General features: G+C 34.0%; 1 protein-coding gene across 1 annotated transcript; it reads right to left on the bottom strand.

Moving 5' to 3' along the window:
- Nucleotides 1-678: 678 nt before the first annotated feature.
- Nucleotides 679-21,350, bottom strand: LOC140433236 (sodium channel protein Nach-like). Its single transcript, XM_072521281.1, has 8 exons — nucleotides 21,258-21,350; nucleotides 17,076-17,448; nucleotides 14,588-14,986; nucleotides 13,083-13,194; nucleotides 11,039-11,315; nucleotides 2,007-2,060; nucleotides 1,764-1,946; nucleotides 679-1,044 (listed from the first exon to the last, which is right to left on the bottom strand). Exons 2-8 carry the CDS (start codon nucleotides 17,303-17,305, stop codon nucleotides 923-925), a joined length of 1,377 nt encoding a protein of 458 aa, XP_072377382.1. The 5' UTR covers nucleotides 17,306-17,448; nucleotides 21,258-21,350; the 3' UTR covers nucleotides 679-922.
- Nucleotides 21,351-23,255: the final 1,905 nt, after the last annotated feature.

Consider the following 23,255-nt stretch of genomic DNA (forward strand, 5'->3'; position numbering starts at 1 on the left):
AGATAGTAGCATCAAATCTGCCCTGAACTCTAGGTTACTGAATTTAAGCTTTATACGTGTATTTCAATCTATGTGATATTTAATCCAGAATCGTTTCTCTTATTGGTAATAATTATTTCACTGAAAGAAGGGTCCTGGACAGTGATGGGACAGTATTCCTACCCTTATTGGGTTTATCGCCTGTCCGTACTTTCGATCCTTTGCTTTCGGTTTAACCTCCTCTAGTTTTTGTTGCTTCTCGATGAGCGTCAGGGCTCGCTGTAGAACCTCCTTTCGCTCAAAGCCTTATTTCGTCAAATACTTTTAAACTTTTTTCCCCGATGCGCCACTTAATCATGCTCGGTTGATCTCTTTTGGTCCTTCTTCAGCATCGTTTCGATTTTTGTGACTAGAGAAACTACTTTTCAATATTTACCTCTTTGTCTACGGTACTATGGCCTGAAACAGGATCCAGTTCCATAGATTCCTGGCTTATTTAAGTGAGGAGCGATTCTTAGAGCCCTAGCAGTGAAAAAGAAGCTGGAACTTTTTGATCATTCCTTGTGTATTTAGCTAAGGTGTAAATAAAACACAATATGAAATATTTTTATTTCAATGAGAATATGTTGATTTACCAACAATGCCCTAACCAAAGCAATTTTTGGAACAATAAAACTTAAGCTAGTTTATTCTCAGCCATTCAATTTTGTATATTTGTATTTATAAGATAAATTTAACTTAGAAGTATTTTGTTTGTTTTTGAAATTAACAATCTATTACGTACCTACCAAGTGCTGATATATTTTGATAAAAATATTTGTACGTTCGTGATGGATTAATTTTCACGTAAACATATCTAAGGATGTCAATACTATTTACTTCCCTCTTCAGTATCTTGTTGATGCAAAACACAAACAACATATGCAAAGCAGTTTTATGAATGTTACTTATTTCTGTCGTATCTGACAATAAACCAGAATAGTCGTAGAGTAAAGAAATATAAAATTTCAATAAAACTAAGGACACTGCATCCTAGAAACAGGCCAGCCATACCGCCAATGTATACTAAAAAAGAAAAGAAAATCATTGTGCTATATAGATTTGGTGAACATGCAATCTTCATATCACCTTTGGATTTTAAAGATTTTTTTTTTAATATTTTAACAATTATAAATCCTATTTTATTATTTTATCCTAAGATTGGTGTATGATATAATGTCTAACATGTTATTTTTGAAGTGAGTACTTCCTATGGCTCGGTGTGATGTTTTTGCACGAGTTCGAAATAATATTTATTGTGACGCGAAATATCTAACAAATGTTTAACAAATTTTGAAAATTACTAAAATCATTAAAAAAAATTTTAAAGAAAAAAATTAAGATTTTTTAGTTTAAAAAACTTAAATATGTGGTGTTATAACAAAAATATATTAACAATTCAGTAATAAGCAGACAAAATTTTCATTAACCCACATATAGAACTAACGCGCAATAAGAAGTATTCACTTAAATAAAGTAAATTCTAAATTACATCCAAATTATATATATCTAGGCAAGACGCCAGCTACTAAGTCAGCACCAACGAAAAATTTGGTAAACAGGAATTTATCCTGAACCGATTGGGGCAAGACTGTTCCAGTGTCCTGGTATCCGTCCCTGCCTTCAATCACGATTTGTTGGTGTAAAAAATTCGAAGTTTGAATAGGATTTACCTTTAGAAGACAAAAATATGGAATGCTTTACTAAATATGCTCTACTAAAAAGTTTTATATAAAGTTGCTTACCTAATAAATCGGAAAAACCAAAAATGACATCTCGCTTAAGACGCATCTTGGGGTATTCCACCATACCCCATTGCAGATTTGAACCCAGAAACCATTCTCTTTCGTCTAGGAATTCAACCACATATACAGCTTCCTCACAGTTGGCTATACAAGAGCATTGTCCTTTTAAAAATATTAGTTCCTCTACAAATTATACAATTGCTTTTGATTATGTGAATATAATAGTAAATGCTTATTTTTTACCTTTGTGTTTTGCTAGACAGTGTAGGCCTTTGACATCACATACCTTTTCTCCACCTATAAAATACTAAATATAGTATACTAATATAATATAAATAAAATACACTATTTTTAAGAAGAGCGTTTAGTATCTTGAATGTGTATCTTGAACAAACGCTTTGAAAATGCTCAGTAGTCAGCGATCATCCACCTCGAGAACGTGTTTTAGTTTCACTCTCTATCTCTACGACTAGTATGAAATTTTACAACCTTACTTTTTATTTAAAACCTCTTTCTACAAGATAGGATGATGGAAAAACTATTAAAAACTTTTTACTACAGTCTATAATGCAGGATAAAAAAAAATTTCATCATGATTCCAAAGCCAGTAAAGAACACAACGTTCCCACAAAACTACAAGCCAATAAGCTTACTTCCAGCAGTGAGCAAGATTATAGAAAGAGTCATAGTCAGCAAACTCCAATCAGAGACAGAGAACGGGTAAGACTAATCCCAGAACCTAAGTTCGGATTTAGAGCAAACCACTCCAGCGAGCTACAAGTACTTCAGCCAGATTCAATGATAAGCAGTACACAGGAGCAGCCTTCTGGACGTAATTTCTGGGTCTGGTATAAAAGACTGACATATAAAATGATAGGCTATGGATACAGTGGAGCCATGACGAGACTGATCTCTTCATACTTGAGCAACCGAAGCTTCGAGTTCAAATGGGACAAGTTCTGTCCGAACTCGGAACTCTGGAGGCTGGAGTGCCACAGGTAGCGGTCTTGTCACCCCTACTGAATACAATATACACCGCCGCTATTCCAAGAACACCTGGAACACTACTCAGCCTTTACGCAGACGACACAGCGGTTGCGACCAAACACATAAATATCGGCATAGCGGTCAACAACTTTTAAACAGCACTAGACAGCATTAAAGAATGTAGCATCCAGTGTAAAATTGCCATCAACGCCGAAAAAACGCTAGTGGTACTCTTTAAAAAGAGAAGGGAGAACCCAGAAAAGAGCTAACGGTGCAAAACAATCCTATCGAATGAAAAACAGATGCTATATACTGGGATTCATAATGGACCAAGGATTGACGTTCAAAAAATATATAGATACAACGTTATAAAAACCAACAATAGCTAAAGGTGCAATAAGAGGACTCGCAAATAGAAAAGCAAAGCAAACTACTAAACAAAAATAAGATTGATATAAGGTTGAATGCTCGAATAAATGAACTTTGTTCAAATAAAAGGCAGATATCGAGCACAGTTTTATTAATTTAATCTTGCCCAAGTACTTTCCCTCCTTCTGTCGCCGGTTTCCATACATAATGTAGCCTCGCCTATTTTTAAAAAAAAATTTAAAGTGTTTGTCCTTGTGTAGTGTAGTGTGATGTTTAATTTTATGGTTATAACATTTTATTCTGGTTGGATAGGCCGCAATTGACGAAATGCCGTGAAGATGCTCTAGGGAGCGAAAGTACTTGGGCAAGATTAAATTAATAAAACTGTGCTCGATATCTGCCTTTTATTTGATCAAAAATAAGATTAATAAATAGCATCATATTTATACCCCTCTGTATCCTCTCGCATGTGGACATATTTATCTGCAACACAAACAAAATAAGGCTTATAACAGCAGCCTACGCGAAGCAGTAAATGTATCTAGATAGGTTGTTGAACGTTTCTTGTTCAGAGAACTTAAACAAGTAAGGGTGATTGACACGATGGTCGAAAAAGCCAGAGTTAAGTTTGCTGAGCTGGAAAACCATCCAAGCTGAAATAATTAAGCAACAAATCCTGGCAATACATAAATACTAGACAAGTTCGTAGATCTATTAACGAAGATACTCATGGCACTGTGAAGAGTCCACTAATAAGATTTTATTCAGCTTCGGCCACCAAAAAATCTACAAAACACTAATAAAAGACAAAAGCCACCCTAAAAATTAATAAAAACCGGACACAAGGGGTCCACATCCTTGAGCACACAATCGCCTAACTGGGCGTAGCCCACAGCGGAGACTCGACGCGTGAGCAGCGTTTTCAGTTCGACGATACGTCAATAGAGAAAGCAGGAAAAAAGTGCCTCGCGCTAGCCTGCATTGATCGGGTTAGAATATCGTGTTGGAGTTTTTGTACCCAGGACTCCCACACCTTGGCTGATAAGAGAGCCCCTATCGCGTATCAGAGTGCTATATGGAGAAAGGGATGGTCTGGAACATTGAAGTGCGGTGGTGGGTTCCTGGTTTCACGAATTAATACACCTAAACTTCTTGATAAACTTATGTACTATACACCTTGCTCATCTACTTACATACTTTTGCAATGTTGTATGAGTATTACAAAAGCAGAATACAAGAATGGAATATTACAAAAATAAAAGCAAGAAACCAGAAACAGTATTTTATACTGGTTTCTATATTATCAAACTAGCAATATCCACAGAATATCCTTGAATAAAACGTTTTAAATTTCAAAAATTTTAAAGTTAGTGTTTGATTGATTAAAAAAATAAATAGTCATCAATCAAAGTGTTTATAATGGATTATAATTATGTTTTCCCAACATAAAATTCAATTCAGAGTTAATCAATTAACTATATAACTAACTAAACTCACTAGCATGAAAACTTTTTATCAAAAAATAAAATTAGCTGATTTTTGTTGACTGACGTATCAAATGCACTTTTATATCTACGAAATTTCTTTTTTTTTACTAAAGACACAGAAGTGTACTTACATTAAAATCTGGTCAGTAAGACCAATTATCAATTTGTTTCTAACTTAAATTACTAATGAAATCTTAAAATTAGGTGTCTACTCACTAGTATCTTTCCTATTATTTCTAATAACTAGCATTAAATTAGGCATGCATACTCGCACAACACTTTACTCTGCTTTTCACTCACTCATTATACCGGTTCAAAAGGCTTTGTTCTTTTGAGCCTTCTTTCTAGGTTCGTATTGTCGAGGAGCTGGATAGCCTCGACGTTTACATGATGATGGAGTCGTTGTTCATGGCTCCCTGCAAATTTCTTGATTATCTGATTGACGTCTTCCATCTTGAGGTCCCGGTGAAGGTCGTTGTTCCTAACGTACCAAGGCGCATCTACGATGTTCCTCAGTACTTTATTCTGGAATATCTGGATTACTTTGATGTTACTAGGCTTGGCACAGCCCCAGAGTTGGCAGCCATAGGTCCATACTGGTCTCAGTATTTGTTTATAGATTAGGAGTTTATTATTTATGGGTAGAGAGGAATGTCTTCCTATTAACCAATACATTTTCTTGTAGCGGATGCCTAGTTCTTTTCTTTTCTTCTTCACGTGAGCTTTCCAGCGAAGTTTCGCATCAAGAGTGATCCCCAAGTACTTTGCTGATGTTGCAATAGGCACTTGGACATCATTTATTCTAATAGGAATATTATTAATTCTCTTATTGGTAAAATTTATATGGACTGATTTATTCTCATTCAGTTTAATTTTCCATTTTTTGGTCCATTCATGGATTTTATTTATTGAATTTTGTAGTTTTTCTGTAGCTTCTTCGACGGTGTCACTTACCGCTAAGACAGCAGTGTCATCTGCGAAGGTAGCTTTGGTGTCGTCTTCTAGTTCAGGTATATCACACGTGTATATTAGATATAGGACTGGACCCAATACACTCCCTTGTGGAACACCTGCTTCAATATCCTTGAGATCAGTGTATGCATCTTCTTGTTTAACTCTAAAATGTCTGTTCGCTAGATATGATTGTAATATATTTGAATATTGTTTAGGCATGAATGATTTAAGTTTATGTATCAAACCCTTATGCCAGACTTTATCAAACGCCTGTGCCACATCTAGGAAGGTTGCAGAACAGACTTTTCTTTTCTCTAATGATCTTTCAATTATAGCAGTTATTCTATGCACCTAGTCAATTGTCGAATGCTTATTTCTAAATCCAAATTGATGATCTGGAATTATTTTCTTTTCTTCAATTATTGGTAGGATTCTTCGCAGGAGGAGTTTTTCAAACACCTTGGACATCACAGGTAGGAGTGATATTGGTCTATATGATGTCACCTCATTGGGGGGTTTCCCAGGCTTTGGTATCATGATCACCTCAGCTATCTTCCATAAATCTGGAACATATTGTAGTCTAAAGGCAGCATTTATTAAATTTGTTAATTTTACGATAGCTTTTCTTGGTAGATTTTTTAGCAGTCTTCCGGTAATGAGGTCATAACCTGGTGCTTTATTTGGGTCGATTTGTTCTTTAATTAACTCAGCTACTTCTTTTGGGGAAGTTGGCTTGATATTCTCATCTATTTGCTTTGGTTCAGGCCAATCCTGGTCATCGTCTTGATCATCTTGCAACTTAAATGTGTTCTCTAGATGAGTGGCAAATCTCTCTGCCTTCTGCTGATTATTTCTGGCCCAACTACCGTCTTCCAGTTTTATTGGAGGAGAATGTAATATTTGCCTTTTAATTCTTTTTGTAGCTTTCCAAAGCGAATACTCTGTGCTGCTGTCGTTTGTTAACTCTTCCAGATAAGATTTAATAGATTCATTCTTAATTTTCTGAATTTCTCTTTTAAGTTGCTGGCTGGCATTGTTTAGGTTAGTTTTGTCTCGAGGGGCTCTCGTTTGCTGCCATTTTCTTCTTAGTTTTCTTTTTTCTTTTATTAATTCACGAATTTCTTTAGGGTAGTTATTCCCTTTAACTTCTATATCTACGAAATGACTTCAAAAAACTGATCAGTTTATTTGCATATTTGATAAATAGAATATACAATCAACACTGTCCATAATAAAATTCTATACAGTGAAAAAATGTTTACAGTGAATTTTTGAAGTCCTAAAAGTTTGTAATGAAGTTACATGTAAACCCTGCATATAATGAAATTAGAAGATTTTGTGAAATTTTGACCTTGGAAATCTCACATTTCAAGTATCATAGAGTTATCATTCTTTTTGTAGTGCCTTTTCGTTTCGGATGTTGATGACCATCATGGCAATTTATACTTTACACGCTGCTGCTCAGAATAAATTGTGGTTGTTGTGGTGAAACAAGTACGTGCTTTTTCAGCCAGGAAATCCTTCGCCTACCTGGTCCTCACCTTTTTGGAACAATTTTTGCAGCTTTCCTTTTGTGTATTTTAGACTTTTTTTTTATTTTTTTTTATTTTCAAAAAGCCGCCAAAAATCAACCGTAAAAGGTTATTAGCGGAAGTTTATTACAATATATATGGTATTGTACATATTATAAGGTTAGCTAACATAAAAATTTATTAACTAAAAGAAAAATTACATTTTATGAAATAGGTTAATGTCCTTAAGATATTTGATCGTATTGGTTAAGTTACAGTTTAATATATTTTTAAGTTGACCTGGTGCACCTGTTGTTGGTGCTTCGTTCATATGAGTAAAGTGGACAGTCTGTAAGTATGTGTTGGACTGTTTTTTGGCATCTACAGTATGAGCATTCTGGTGGTAGCTGCTTCGTTAATTGTGGGTAATAAGTGTTGATGGGTTCATGTTGTATGACCAATTCTTAGGCGATTTATAACCACCTGTTCTCTTCTTTTTTCTGGAAGTTGGAGCCGGACACCGATAGAGGGTTTAATTACTTTCAAATTTGAGTTATTTGAATCCCAGCATCGCTGCCAAACTTCTGTACAGTATTGTTTGATATTAAGGTAGATATCTGTGACTGGAATTTGTTTGATAATATCGATGCTTTCATTTGAGGTTGCTGTAACCGCTAAGGCGTCAACCTTTTAATTACCTGAAATACCTATATGTGATGGTATCCAGAGGAAGTGAATGTTTACATTTTTGTTTTGTAAGTAATGAAGCATAGATTTTATGTTTTGGATGATTTTATGTGTTTGATAGACTTGTTTGATGCTTTGGAGTAATTTTAGACTTTTGTTTTAACTTTTGATTCAAAACTCGTATTCGAAAATACATCCGACATCTCAAAAATAGTTTTTTCACGTCGTCAGATGTTTGAACTTATAATAGTGTTCCCATTGAATTGGCAAAAAAAGTTTTCCAGTTCATGATAGTTCATAAGTAATGTTTCTAAAAGCTTCACCAAACGGCCTTCATGTCTTCATGTCGTAGCGTGAAAGCTATAAAACCAGCTAAATTTTCTAGGCCATCCCAATAAAACTCTTCCATTTCAAAATCTGTCGAATCGAATCTTCTATGTCATTGTTCTAACAATCGAAATTCAAAGAGCTTCCTGCTTTCATGTCTGGAAGCGACATGCTTGTTGTTTCTGGTAGGTTACTTACATTGGCTGATAGTGAAATAACTTCAACGCTAAGCCCTTTTCTTGTCCACCACTTTACTCAAAAACCATATTAGATAATTAAAATATTTTTTCGGAATATTAATAATATTACGTATGAGATTGTCAAGATATACTTTTCGTACAAAAATTCACTTCCGGTTTTGAGATGACCGGAAGTTAAAATTTACTTTAAGTTTTAGACCCCACAATGTATATATGGATCGAAAGGTCTCGTCGAGACGAATCTAAATATGTACTTCCGGTTGCGATCCGACACCGGAAGTGACCCGAAACGCGCATAAAACGTCAAGATAGAGCAAATCTGACACGGATTCGTGATCAGCATGCAAAATTAACTGCTAAATGATATCCATGTCGACATTTGATGAACTAAAAATTGCATTCCGGTTTTGAGGTCGACTTCCGGTTTCGTTTTTATTAGTCAAATCAATAGAGAATTCAACGTAGAGTTCAAAAATGTAAGTTCACGAAATTATCATTTATAGTTTTTGAGTTATTGATAAAAATATTTTTACTTCCGGTCATTGTATATATTGTATATTTTTCTCGCAAAATAAAAATTTCATTTAAAAAACTCGATGTCGAGTTGGTCCGCTAGTAAAATTACTAAAACGGTATTTAAATTGCAAGGGAGAAGGATGATCATATAAACCTCCAATCGCACGTATTACTGAGAAGAGTCCTAAGCAATCTTAATTTAGATTATGTATGTTACTATATACTTGATGCTGAAATCTTTTTTAAATTCAGAAAAAGTAGTTGTAAAGATTTAATGCTAACGATAATACCATGCTGAGAGGGTAGCAATTACTTTAAAGTAGATGTACGAATATTTTTCACAAGATTTTCCATTTTATCTAGTATAATATATTTTGCTTATTTAAAAATGTTCCGTACGCTTTAATATGTTGTCTTGTATCTTTTTGTTGAATTTTTTAATTGAATATATTAAACCAGTCATTAATTTGTTTTATCATTTTACCACATTTTAGCCAATTGATGTTTCCCAAAGACCCCAATCTAGTTAGTGCCCTAGAAACAGTGTGTGAAAACAGTTTTGTTGCCAACTTAACATTTTAGCGTTGAGGTCCTTTTACTGTTAAAAATTCTTCACTGATTTTGTGAACAATATTCAAATCAACGCGTCTTGTATACTTGAACAAATCGACAATCGATCTGACAGAGTCCAAAAAATATTTTCTAAACAATTTTATCGTATGTGGTGCATCTGCGAATACATAAATTTTATTTCCAGATGTTGGGTTTTCAAACCAGGGCTTGTTTTCAGAAATATCTAATCCTTTCCACAAATCTCGATTACTGCCACCCAAATCTGAGTTTACAGCATAAACCGGATAGTCAATGTTCTTCAAACTCTCGATTATTTCAAACAATGATTGTTTTGACATTGACCGATCATAATCATAGAAGACAGGCTGCTTCCATTTATGGCAAATGCCCCGGGCCATAACAACTTGCACATATTTATGAGGTCCCACAACAATATCGTGTTTTTTATCATATTCAAAGGTTGTTTGAATTTTCATCTCATCGAAAATAATTATAAAGGTTTTTTCCTGTTATGTTTGCCTATGATTTTTCATGAGCCTCAAAATTATTTTCAATATTCCTTGAAAAAAAATTTGCTTGTTAGAAATCAGCAGGGAAAGTGCTGAAGCCACGTCTTGAATGGACCATTGAATTTGCTTTCTAGTTTTTAATTTTCGCAACTGACCTTTAGTAAAAAGTTTTTCTACAGCACTTGCTTCTGGCCTTATTTTTTCCAGCATGATTCACTTTTTTTTATTTTCTTCTTCAAGTTGTTCAATTTTTTTTGCATCTTCAATTGGACCAGTCTGAGTACCAATTAAATGTGAAAGACAACAGTAACTATTTTCTTGGTTGTTACCTTCAATTTCCATGTTTAAAAAACGACATTTTTTCTGGCATTGTAAGTCCTCACTTATTATCCAATATATTTTCAACTAGTTGTCTCCTTTTTTTGTTTCTGCTCGCTTTTTTCTATTACATTATGATGCGGAACAAGAAGGGTGGTCAGTTGGTAAATAAGCATTAGGTATAGCGTCTGGATTTAGTTTCCATTTTGTTTCTGGGTAACCCAGCAATTTTTCTTTCAGCTGGTAATCAGATTCAGTAAAATGCTTTGAGTATACACCTGCTGTAAAACGTTTATTTTTTCGTTTGCAAGCATTTCTGAACCCAAATTTTGGCAAGGTTTTTTTCCGGGAGAATGTAAAAAACCGATACTTTGATGGATTTTTTTAGTTTTTTGTTATTATTGCTATTGCAACCAACTATCGCATCGTTTATCATTTTTAAAATATTGCAAGCACAATCTATTTCTAATTATATTTAAGAGTTTTACATATTCCGAAAAGCGCATCTAGCACTATATTCACTTAGGCAAACTGCATAACAAACACAACGTAAAATAAAACATTTGACGTTTTGTCGTTCAGTGACGTAGTCATAGAAGAGAAAAACAGTGTTATTCATGCGAGTGGCTTTATCTTGTTGTCGTTGTATCATGATTCCAGAGAGCTAATAAAGATTGGGTAAAAATTACTGAAATAATAATGGAGATCTTTAGTATAACTATCTCATTCTATTAACTGGTAGACAGTCGAATTGAACATTTTGCATCATTGTAAAATATTTCTCTTGCATATGCATTTCTTGAAGCCTCTACCCTGTGTATAATAAAATACTCTTACCTAATCGTCGATAGAAATGTGGCAAACATCCACACAACTTTTTAGACAAAGTAGCACGGCATTCCATTCTGCAAAGCACGTAGGAGTACACAGGAAAATGGGACAAGTTACTTTCGTAATAAAACCGACATTTTCTTTGTTTCGGACTCAGACCTTTAGTTCTGTCACTGGCGAAAATCGATAAAGCAGAGAGGTACATCTGGAGAAAAGTACTCTCTTCTGTGTACAAGTTTTTGCTAGCGATGTCGACTGATTCGTATGGGCCGTGAAAATATATCTGAAAATATTAGATTGTTATTCATTCATTATTTGGTAATCAGTTTATATAGACAATCAATTCGATTACAAATAAATTGAAACTTGTGCTGAAAACGCTTGGACATACATGTTGCTTTGTATTTTTTATTACGAAGTTTATAACAAAAACTGTTTATGCATGGTTCATCATGCAACACTGGCCGATAATATCTTATTTTAAATATAACATTTCGTATACGATACTCTGTCATATGGTACATCCAGTATAAAAAAGGTTTTTCTCAATATAGTATGTCCATGCTTTTCGACAATACTCTCTAGGGCGTATAATTTGCTAAATGGCCTCGCATATTTGTAGAACTTCAGTGAGTTTTCAAACCAATCTTCAAAAATATCAGCTTCCATACTCTTATTGCAATCAACGTTACAATCCTATATTTTCTTCCCACATAATTTTCCAAAATTAAAGAAAACCTATTATTTATAACCTACGTCTTTTACGTAGGCGGTCCGATAAGTACTTAGCTTCAGCGCCTGATGGCGCCAATACCTCAAGAGAAATCCACGGTGTATCCACGGATTTTAGAACAATGAAAAAAAAAAACAACATCGGTCGGTCATGCCACGCCATTGATGAGCCACGCCTCGATGCCCCGAAATTGGATACCACGGAGGATAACGTGCAAAAATCTACAATTTCGTATTGGCAGACCTCCGACTGATGGTGCGCAAGATATCTGAGATGGTAGGTATCTCAAAAAACCGCTTATGGACCGGACAACAAGCGTAACGTTGAGACCACTTCAGAGCAGTGTTTGACTATATTTAAGCGTAATCCGAAGGATTTTCTACGTAGTTTTCTAACAGTTGAAGAATCATGGATCCATTGATACACACCAGAGATCAAGGAACAGCCGAAACATTGGATGACACCCAAATGTGCTCAAAAAAGGCGACAACTGTATCGACCGGAAAGGTGATGACCACCATTTTCTGGGATTCATAAGGGGTGATCGACTACTTGGAGAAGGTCAAAATGGTCACAGGGCCCTACTACGCCGAATTATTGGGCTGAGTTGACAAAGAATTGCAGAAGAAATGACCCCATTTGGCGAAGAAAAAAGCCTTCGATATGGTCGAATTTTGCGAAAAACTGTTGCTTCATTCATCCTATTCTCCAAATTTGGCCCTGTGCGACTCTAGTTTGTTTCCAAACTTGGAAAAAGGCACTCGACGTGCAGAAATTTAAGTCGGATGAGGAGGTCATCGTCGTCAGGAAAACCTACTTTGCAGACCGCGAGAAAACGTATTTTTCAGACAGGTTAAAGAAGTTGGAGCACCACTGGGTCGAGTGTATCGAGCTAAAAAGAGAGTATGTTGAGAAGAAAATCTTCACTTTTCGTAAATTTTTGTTTTTTTTTTTGTAGACTAAGCACTTATCGGACCGTCCTAATATGTAGTTTGGTTTTATCTTTTTTATGTCTTTTGGTTGGTGCTTTTTCTCCCAAAGTAAATGTCTAAGTCCGCCACTGTTTCAATGCCATTTTTTTTTTCTCCAATTTTGAAGAGTTTTCACACAGCGGTTAATGTTTCGTCCGGTTGTTTCCAATTTCTTTCTTATTATTTCCATTATGAACTCACGCGCTTCTCTTTAAAGGTAAAAAATGTATAATTTAAGTATTTATCAGAAAAGTTAATAATTTTATATATAAATTTCGTATTGTTTTCTTGTTTTTGTGCAATTATTTACCGCGACTATACAAATCAAACAAATACAAAAATACACCTGATATCCACTTGTTATATTGATAACGTTTGCAAATACTTCCCCATCTAAAGGATTTATATAAAATATGTCTTTTTCTGGTAATAATTTCCAGCTGCCATTGCTCCAGTATCTGAAATAATAAAGATACGTACTAACATTTAAACCTAAAATTATTAGACGTAGACGAGTGAAACAACAACTGTAAGTGTTGCTCACACAATTCTTTTGTGTCGTAACAACAACAATAACAATTCATTTAAAAAGTAGTGGTTTCAACTAATAAAATGTCATATTGTATTCAAAATTTGACAGAAATTTTTTAAAATTTAGTTAAATCGCCCTTTAGTTAATACTCCCTCTATCGACAAATGCACCCAGCATCGCCTCTTGCTTTTCCATAACGTGCTCTACCATCAGTACCAAATGATCCAGTGCTGCTTCCATAGATAATCCTGCTATGTTCTATACGCAAATTGACCTTGACGTATCAGAATTTTAACCAATATATTATCCCTAATGTACCCACCGAATAATTTTTCTAGAGTTTCAGTTCAAATGACGATGTTAAAAACAGTTTTTTTCTGTCCAGTTTCCTATTTCCTCAGAATGATACTCTAATCCCAATTCTATTCTAAGAATCAATGTCATTGTAAATGGATTTGTCTTTAACCTTAATTTCCATCATAAGTTTTTCCTTCAATATTACCCTCTTTCCCTGGAGCATTTTTAAGCAATCCAAAGTGCAATTCATTGCATTGCATTGGCTTGATGAACGGCACTTCTGTTTTTAGTTTGGGGCCATTTTTTTGGTAATTTCTTGCTTTAAATGTACTAATATTGCTATAGTATAATATTTACTATTAATGGTTCTTTCTCAATCAATCCAATTGAACAAAATACCTTGAAAATCACAAAACACTTAAACCAAACATTGACTGTTGACGTTTGTGTCTTTATTCCAACTTGCTTTTAATTATCCACTTAGCAGACTACCGATTTGAAGTAAAGTGATAGATCCATATTTAATTCGTTGTCTGATATAGATGCACTTTCTGTTTATTGTACTAAAACCTTTGCAAAGAGCAGTCTGAATCATTTGAACGACTTTCTCATTGAAAAAGTTTATACATAAATACACTGCCTTTTAATATATTCAAACCCTCTTCTACTTCACTTAACTTTAATGTACAGTATTTTAACACGATTTGGCTAATCTTTTCTTGGGACAACAGCCGAATTTGGACTACCAGAACATTCAGCATCATTTGTGCCTGTACGATTGCGTTTGCACACTTATCATCTAGCCATTGCTATGCAAGATCACTATTTTATCTTGTCAAATTGCACTTTGTTGAAAAGACGCGACAGTTTCACGACTTAAACCATTGTAATTTACAAATTAATGATCCAAATGAGCTCAAATAATATTTAAAGATTGGTAGTTTCTGCATATATAGAATTGTTATCGGTGGTGACAACTATGCAGTATTACACTATGTTAAAATATATTTTCAATTACTTACTCGTATGAATTGTATACAGCAATATGCGAATTTACAGAATAACATATACCCATTTCAGTATACGTCTGTTCAATCCTCACTGCTTTTTCCTGTCCCGCAGAATTGGTAACAGTGACTTGAAAGCGAAATTTGAACTGTTGTATTAAGTCAATAAACTCTTCCCCAGGGATTCCTTCGTAGTCCACCACTGTTTCCAGATTTAAATAGCTAGCTTCCGTTAATGAGATAATAAATTTTTTGAAAAGTTCTTTGTCTTTTATACTGTCATTTTTTTGTACGTAAGCATCTAGTACTATAGGATCGTACTTTTTTACGGCGCAAATGGTTACGGGTGGGAAAGAAGTGTTCCAGCTAAATCTGTCTCTTTCCATTGATATCACTGTTGGATTCTCGCGGTATCTAAAATACAATAAGAAAATAAATTAAGTATTAGATTAATGCAAGTAAAAATATTAACCGATTTTCTTTTAATAGTCTATACATATTTGGTTTATCCCGGGCGCACATACAGAGAGCGGTCAGTCGTTCCGAGTTCTGCGTTCTTTTTTTTTTGGAATTCCAAGAGCACATATACGGCGGTCAATTAACAGCGTTCTAGTTTCATTCCAAATATTGGACCTAAAACATGCTCATAGGTAGTTCTTCTTTCGATGGTAAAGCATTACTTTTGTTGAGCCTGGAGGCGTCCGACAAAAAAGAAAAAGGACGATTACATCTTCTAGAAGTAAATAAATTTGAATGTATAGGCAACGATTTGCCCATCTGTTGATGATGGGGTGCAACATGGGACAACTCATCTTTGGCTGGACTAATTTACGGTAAAAAAATCTGTTAATTGTAATTGTGTCGTCATTTTAGGGATAATAATACCATTATTCCATCCTAGCAACCTTATTAGTTTAATCGGCGTATGAGTTCCCTCAACTTCTTTACAATAATATCCATTATAAATATATTGTACACCACATTGAACTCTGTTTACTGGTGCACGTTGATGTCATATTCATAATACTTCTCTAAATTTTGTGTCACAAAGAAACCACATTGATGATCTCCTAAGATAACTTCAGCAATGTTACACTCAACATTTAATAATGAAAATCCTACATAGTTGAAACAATTCTTGCCATGGTGTTTCTTGTGAAAGTTGCTGCTGTATTACATTTTTTTACCATTTCTTCCTTACTCAAGATATTTGTTAAGGCCAGTGACATAATATTACCTCATGACTTTTATATTTTAGCTGAAATTTAGTCTTTTCCTAAATTTGTAGTTTTTCAAACTTTCAAAAATACTTTATTTAAACTATTTGGATGGATGTCTTCTGTATCACCATCGCTTCCTTGATTCTTTTTATCTATGGCTTCAAATAATTTTCTTCTAAATGATGCTCTTAGCATTTATTAAAGAGTTCTTTTAAATATTATGTCCATCTTTTCTATACCTTTTTTTTCTTTGAAAATTTTTCTCTGGCATTCTAATTTACTTACTGAAAGTCCTTATATTTTGACTTTGCTCAAAGTCTTTTAATTTTTCCAATGCATTTTGCTACATTCTATCTTGATTCTACAGATTGTTTTTTTTTGTTCGCTCATCATTTTCAGTCTGGCTCTATCTCTTTCGTTTACAAAATTGTTCACATTATATACGTACTTAGCATATCTTCCGCTAAAATATTTACACGATTACTCAGTTCTTCCCGTTTATATTTCACACTGATACTTCACAAAGCTTGAAAAATTTTAGGGTAGTACGATTAATTCTAAAAAGAAATAATAAACAAGACAAAATTGTCCATATTCAGCATCGAACCAATCAGTTGTACTGTACTTAAGCATATCTTCCGCTAAAATATTTACACGATTACTTAGTTTTTCCCATTTATCTGTGACACTGACGCTTTGCGTTGTTCATGTGATCAAATCATTAACAATTTGACACCTGAGCAAATTAACAATGAAGACGAAAGTGGGTTATTTTGGCGCATGTTACCAGACAACACATTGGTGTCATCTCAGGAAAAGAACGCTCCTGGTCGAAAAATTATGAAACAAAGAATCACCTTTATGCCTTGTGCAAATGCTTCAGGGACTCACAAAGTTCGTTTGCTTGTTATGGGGACGGCTAACAAGCCTCGTGTATTCAATTCTGTTGATGTTCTCGTATGTTATCGAGGGCAAAAAAGTGCATGGGTGACAAGAGATTTGTTCTTGAATTGGTTCAAAACTGAATTGGTACCTGATGATGATTAGCAAAAGTTTACTATTGCTTTGATGAAATAAAAGCCATATAATATGGCATTGGGAATCAGCTCGAACAGCTGACAAAGTAGGGATACTGAAATAACTGTTGTATCGTTCTACTGATTCCGATTCAGACGTGAAAAGTTTGATTAATTATACTAAGAATAATTTCTCTGGACTATTTATATATTTTTTAATGAATTTTGGGATTTTTATATAAAAAACTAAAATCTAGCCAATCTTACCTGGTTAATGTTAAGGTGCTTAAAATAGCAGCCCCATATACAGCTACAGCTACGATGGCAACCCAAATGGCACGTTCTATAGGATGGCGTCCATCTTGCGAGATATGTGGAAAGCCATGGATTGAACTCATATCGAAAAATAACTTAATGAATTCTGCTAATATCGTCAAATAGGAGGTTTTGTTTTTAACGTCCTTTTTATACATTTTTGACTTATGCTTTCTTGCCATATTTACGAAGTGAGTAGGTTTTTAATATATCCACAAAATGTACAATTCTTGATTATTTGTAAGTTTGATTTGTACTTTACCAAGTAAAATTAGTTTAACTTATTGTACAGAGGCGTGTGGGAGACAAACCGTATTCTAGAAGGCTGGAAAAAACGTAACGTTATCAAACTTCCTAAAAAGGGTGACTTCACACTGTGCAGAAACTAGAGAGGAATAACCAGCGTATCATATGCTGCTGTGTGGAAATTTCTGGAGCTAAAAAACATCCAGCAAAAAATAATTTCTATTATAAAGTCACTATACACTGAGGCGAAATTCAGCGTAACACAATGGGATAGATAGTAACGGATTTGACACTATTACTGGAATGAGACGGGGATGCGTGCTTTCTCTGTTTCTATTTAATATAGGTATAGATTACGTCCTCTCCAAAGCAGACTCCAATACAAGAGACATACAATGGACGTTAACCACACGTCTAAGGTATCTCGAATCCGCCGATGATATCTGTCTATTAGAGCAAAGGTTCCAAGCCGTGTCTGACCAATTGGAAACACTTTCTATTAAAGCCATTAAAATACACTGACCCACAAAAATAACTGGACACTAAGTTTATTTTAAATAAAATAAAAAGTATTAGAAAAGCTTCAATATTAATAAATTATTTTTATTGTATGTTCAATAAAAAACCATAAAATAAAAAACAAATTCCAAAATATTGCCTAATGTAACAAAAAATAAAAATTTACATTTTTTTTATTCCTTAGTAAGTTATTTTTCAAATCAATTTTTCAAATTTTTCAATTCATTCATAAAATATTTCTAAAATATGGTTAGTAAAATAAGTATTTCCTCCAGGTCGACTAATAGCTCTTATCCGTCTTTGCATAGACTGGATCACAGCAGCAATCTCATATTGCAGTGTTTGTTTCCACTCGTTTATTACCTCGGTTTTAAAGCCGCCATACTTTTGCCTAACTACTCTTCCCAAGTTGTTCCACAAATGCTCTATCCGGTTAAGGTTTGGACTTCTGCGAGGCCAGGCTAGTTACTGAAAACCAACATCTGTAAAGTATTGCATTGTTATCCTGGCTATGTGCGGTCGAGTATTATCCTGCATTAGGAGAAAATTGTTTACTTCAAGATGCATATAAGGTAACACATGTTCTTCCACACATACCCTAATGTTATCCACACATACCCTAATGTACCTATCAGCATTAAGGCCATCTGCACCTAACAAAGCAATATCTGTATGTGCTGCCAAAGAAATGCCGCCCCATACCAATATACCTCCACCCCCAAACTGTATTCTAGGTGTTAAACAAAATTAGGCATAGAGTTCTCCAGGCTTTTTCTGGCCATCAGGTAAATATCTTCTAAAACAAGATTCGTCTGTAAACATAATGTTTTCCAATCTTCCTATTCCAATCTGCATAAGAAAGATGAGCTGAGTCCAATAAAGTGTCAGTACCAGGAACATAGGATGATAAATTTCATAGGATAATAAATTTTGTTCGCTTAATCTTCGACGTATGGTGTCAGGTGAAACTATGGTACCATGAACATCTACCAGTCTCCTAGGCAAAGCTGTAGTAGTAACTACAAGCTCCCGAAGCATTTGAGTAAGAACCAGTTTCTCGAAATCTTTGTAAAACATCGTATATTGTGCTTCGCGGAACGCCAAGCATTTCTCCGATATATCGAATAGAACGCTCATCATTATGAAGATCAAATGCTTGCGCTATTTGAGCTGGTCTCATTACAAATTATTCCTTATATTGTTCTGAATCTATTTTCTTGTGGCATTTTAGAGTAATTACTATTTAAATGGGAATAAGCCACAATTGAAGATTAAAGTAAGTTTATTGACGTTTCAATTTTCACGTTCCAAAAACGATTTCTGAAGTGGAATTTGAAACTTCAGTAAACCTACTTTAACCTTCAATTATGGCGTATTCCCATTAAAATAGTAATTAAATTATTCTTGTTAATAAAAACACGTTTCTTTTCTGACAAAGTACCCAACATCCATCAAAAAGGAATACAATCAATTTAACAAGCATTATTTTAAGTAAATATTCGATTTATCGAGTGCACCTTAACAAAAAATTTTGATTATATCGGCTCTGGCACTCCACAAACATCTTCACCATCAAAAAAGAAAAAGAGGCAAAAAAACCAAGGGCAAAACCGTCCCATCCGCCAACGTAGCCCTTAAGGAAACCGGTGGTGCTCGTACTCAAATTACTCGTATCAAGAAATATATCGCGGCTAATTAAAAGGTAGATGAAGGTTTACCGCTCAGTAAAATATATTTAAAAGATACAATTGCTATTGGATCGTTGGTACAAAAGGAAAATGAGTTTTATAGACTTCTTTAGAAGTTAGAGTCTATCTCATCGTCATCTGGATCTGCAAGGCATATTTTAACAGAAATATAAAACTGCAAAAATCAAGTGCCATTGCCAGTAAGACCACTGGCAAAACGACAAAATCCATTAAAAAGATGACGACAAAGGCCAAAAACGAATACCAAGAAAGTTGAAACGAAAATATCACCTAAAACTGCGTTATTTTATGCCGCAGTTCTGTCTTCCCTAGAGGCCTAGTTGGGTTAAAATGACTGTAGTATTCTGCACATGGATTCTTTTTGTGCTCCTTTAATGTACACCACTAAATCGTCGGCATAGAGGCGAGCTTTGAGGGGTTTCTGTAATTTGTTTAATATGTTGTTTATGGCAACTAGGAATAGGGTAGGACTAAGTACTGAGCCTTTTGGGCTACCGTTTTCTGCAGTATAAAAATCAGAATAAACGTTATTAACTCTTACTTGGAAAGAAAAGTCTTTTAACAAATTTTCGATATAGGCTAAGCAGTGTCCTCTAATATTGGATGCGTGCAATTTTTTAATGATGTTGAATCTCCAACACCTATTGAAGGCTTTCTTTATATCGAAGAAAATAGCTATGCACATTTAATTCATCGCTAACGCTTCTTGGACATCACTTTGTAAGTCTACGATATTGTCCATTGCTGACCGATTACGTCTGAAGCCGTTTTGCTCTGGTAAGAAGAAATGAGATTTTTCCAGTGTCCACATAAGCCGGGCATTGACTATGTTCTCCATTAATTTAGCCATGGCACATGTTAGAGAGATGGGTCTGTATGATTCTGGATCAAGTCGAGGCTTTCTGGATTTTAAAAAAGGCAAAATTGTGGCTTTTGCCCATATAGACGGATATTGTCGTTGTTGCCAAATTTGATTGAAAATTTGCAGTAGATGTTGCTGGGCAATACTAAGATATACAGTTACATGTGGATGGACGTCAAATACAAAATTTGAAATGTCTTCGTTGCTACATTATCAAACAACTAGATGCAGATAAGGAGATAAAATGTAGAATTGAGGTAGCTCGTACATTTTTAAAAATTAGGTAACTTTTCTGTATCGTAAAAATAGGAGAACTTAAAACTTCAACTTCAGAAGCGTATGACCAAATGTTATGTTTTTGTTAGTTCTTTTATATGAATTTAAAGCATGAACCTTGACAATATCCATTATTCATCACTTAGAGGCTTTTGAGATGTGGTTATGTAGACGAACACTCAAAATACCATAGACTGCTATGCAAATAAATAAAGCAGTTCTTAACAGAGACAGTTAAGGTTTTAACACGTCAATCGCCAATATTAGACGAGACTTGATCAAAGCACCTTAAGGGAGAAGAAGGGACAGAATAATAGCCTAAGTTAAATGAAGATACAGCACTAAAATAAGGGTTAAAAAGACTTAAAAGCGATTATAGCAGAAAGGGGAACAGTGGGAAAAGGCTCCAGAAGAAAAAAGTTTCAAACTTAGGACAAAAACAGATTGGCGCAAGAAAATAAAGTCAAAAGTAATAACCTGAAATCAGTTGTCACACTTAATATATAATTTGGTGAGTGTTACCTTCCTTGAAAAATAAAAGTAGCCCTTGTCTCAACTTTATGTATATTGCTTCTAAATGATTTGATTACAAAGTGACTTAGAGCTTGAAAACACATTACCTTGGAACAAGCTTTATACAAAATAAACGTTTAAAAACTATGTGAAATAAATCGTTTGTAATATTTTATTTATTATTCAATTATCTTTTCAACACAGTCCACGAAAATTATTGTCGATTATATGACAATAAATGTTTTGTTGGAAACTTTGAATAGGATACCTAAAATCATTATCCTATTGTATAATTTATTAATAAAGAGAAAAACACGACTTGGTAACATAATATTTTGATGTTATCTTAAACTTCGCCGTGTGTACGAAAAATCCCTACGTAAATTTAAATTATTGATTAGATAATAATTATTTGATGTACAATTTTTTACAGCGCGTGTTTAAAAAGCGAAAGTGAAGTGTTTTGTTGATTATTTTGATAAACATGCTTAAATAGTGGATGTTTACTGTCTTATAAATAGTGTAAGTGTATTTACATTATCAGTTATCTTATTTTTGTCATTATTTTAGATAACTTTGCAAAATATTACAAATACACACAGCGAGGTAGTTTGTTCGATTTATTATAGTCGCATGTAATGGTTTTGACCTCTAATATAACGAAGGGAGCAAAAGTAAAAGATGTAGCTATACTATAATTCCACTATTTGGAAGAGTGATTTCATCGTTTGAATGCAGAGAAATGGGGAAAGACATATGAAAATCCAGTGGCGTACATTCACTTTTATGTCAACGTTATTATATTATATTTTTTAAATATTATTTGTTCGAAATAGGCTACAATATAAATTTATTTACAGGTTTTTACTGACGTTTCGATCTCTATATCCAAAGACCGTTTCAAAGATATACACGATAGTTACATTTATTTTATTTATTTTATATTATATTATTATTTTCTTTTTTTTCTAACTTTAAAAACGGTCTCTGGAATAGAGATCGAAACGTCAGTGAATTAACCATGTAAATAGATATATTGCTGAAAAAACTATAAAAAATAAATATATCTATCATTTATATATTTGAAAACGGTCTCTTTATAGAGATAGAAACGTCAGTAAATTAAACATTTGAATATATTTTGTGACTTATTCCCTACATTTCCCTAAAAATACAGAATGCCATAAGCAAAAAGCTATAATTGATGGATTCGACCGTTCCTTGATGGAAATTCATTGTAAACATTGTTTCAACACTGAAAACTTTGTTTTCGAAACTTCCTCAAAATTTATTATAAAATCTTATCACTACAACTGTTTCGGCACAGGATTTTTATGTGGAATTTTACTCCGAAAATAAAATGTCTTGTCTCGTCATCCAAAACAATGTTTTTTCTACCTCTAGTTTTACGTTTTACTTGCTTTTTATTTTCCGATGTATTCTTAGGCACATGATAAATACAGCTAATGGATACTTTTGTTAAACTGCTACAAATATCGACCGCTTGGCTAATATTTGATGCCATTTTTCTGCATCATGCAATTCAATTCCTTCATATCGTATCACTACCTTCTCTTCTGACGTTAACATTTTGCTGTCATCTCTTGGAACAACTCGGTTGTTCGTCCATTATATTTTAATAATCACAGAATATAATTAAAAATTTACTATAAAACGACAAACTCCAATAACATTAGGGTTATCACCACAAACTTCAACCGCAAAAAATATAATAACAAAAGGCAACAGAAGCACTCCCGCCAGCACCGCCTATGTAAATGAACATTTCTTGCTTCGGCAGGTGCGGTGGTATTACCGCTACGATGCTTTACAAATTCCCAAGTTGCCAAGTTTTTGAAACAGAATGGGAATGAAATGTAACATATCAATTTTTATTTTATAATCTTAAATATGTAACAAAACTGAACATGTAAATAAAATTTATTTCAATACAATTTTGTGCTCAATTTTTACTAATGAAAAAACTCATTTTTTTGGAATTTTTAT

The sequence above is a fragment of the Diabrotica undecimpunctata genome, chromosome 2 (genome assembly GCF_040954645.1).
Source record: "Diabrotica undecimpunctata isolate CICGRU chromosome 2, icDiaUnde3, whole genome shotgun sequence".
Taxonomy (NCBI): domain Eukaryota; kingdom Metazoa; phylum Arthropoda; class Insecta; order Coleoptera; family Chrysomelidae; genus Diabrotica; species Diabrotica undecimpunctata.

Excerpts from the sequence above, each read along its gene's own strand:
- LOC140433236 (XM_072521281.1), bottom strand. The coding sequence starts at position 17,305 with ATGGCAAGAAAGCATAAGTCAAAAATGTATAAAAAGGACGTTAAAAAC. Across the intron at positions 1,947-2,006 it reads CTGTCTAGCAAAACACAAAG|AGGAACTAATATTTTTAAAA; the intron begins GTAAAAAATAAG and ends TATAATTTGTAG. Across the intron at positions 1,045-1,763 it reads TGGTTTTTCCGATTTATTAG|TATACATTGGCGGTATGGCT; the intron begins GTAAGCAACTTT and ends TTTCTTTTTTAG.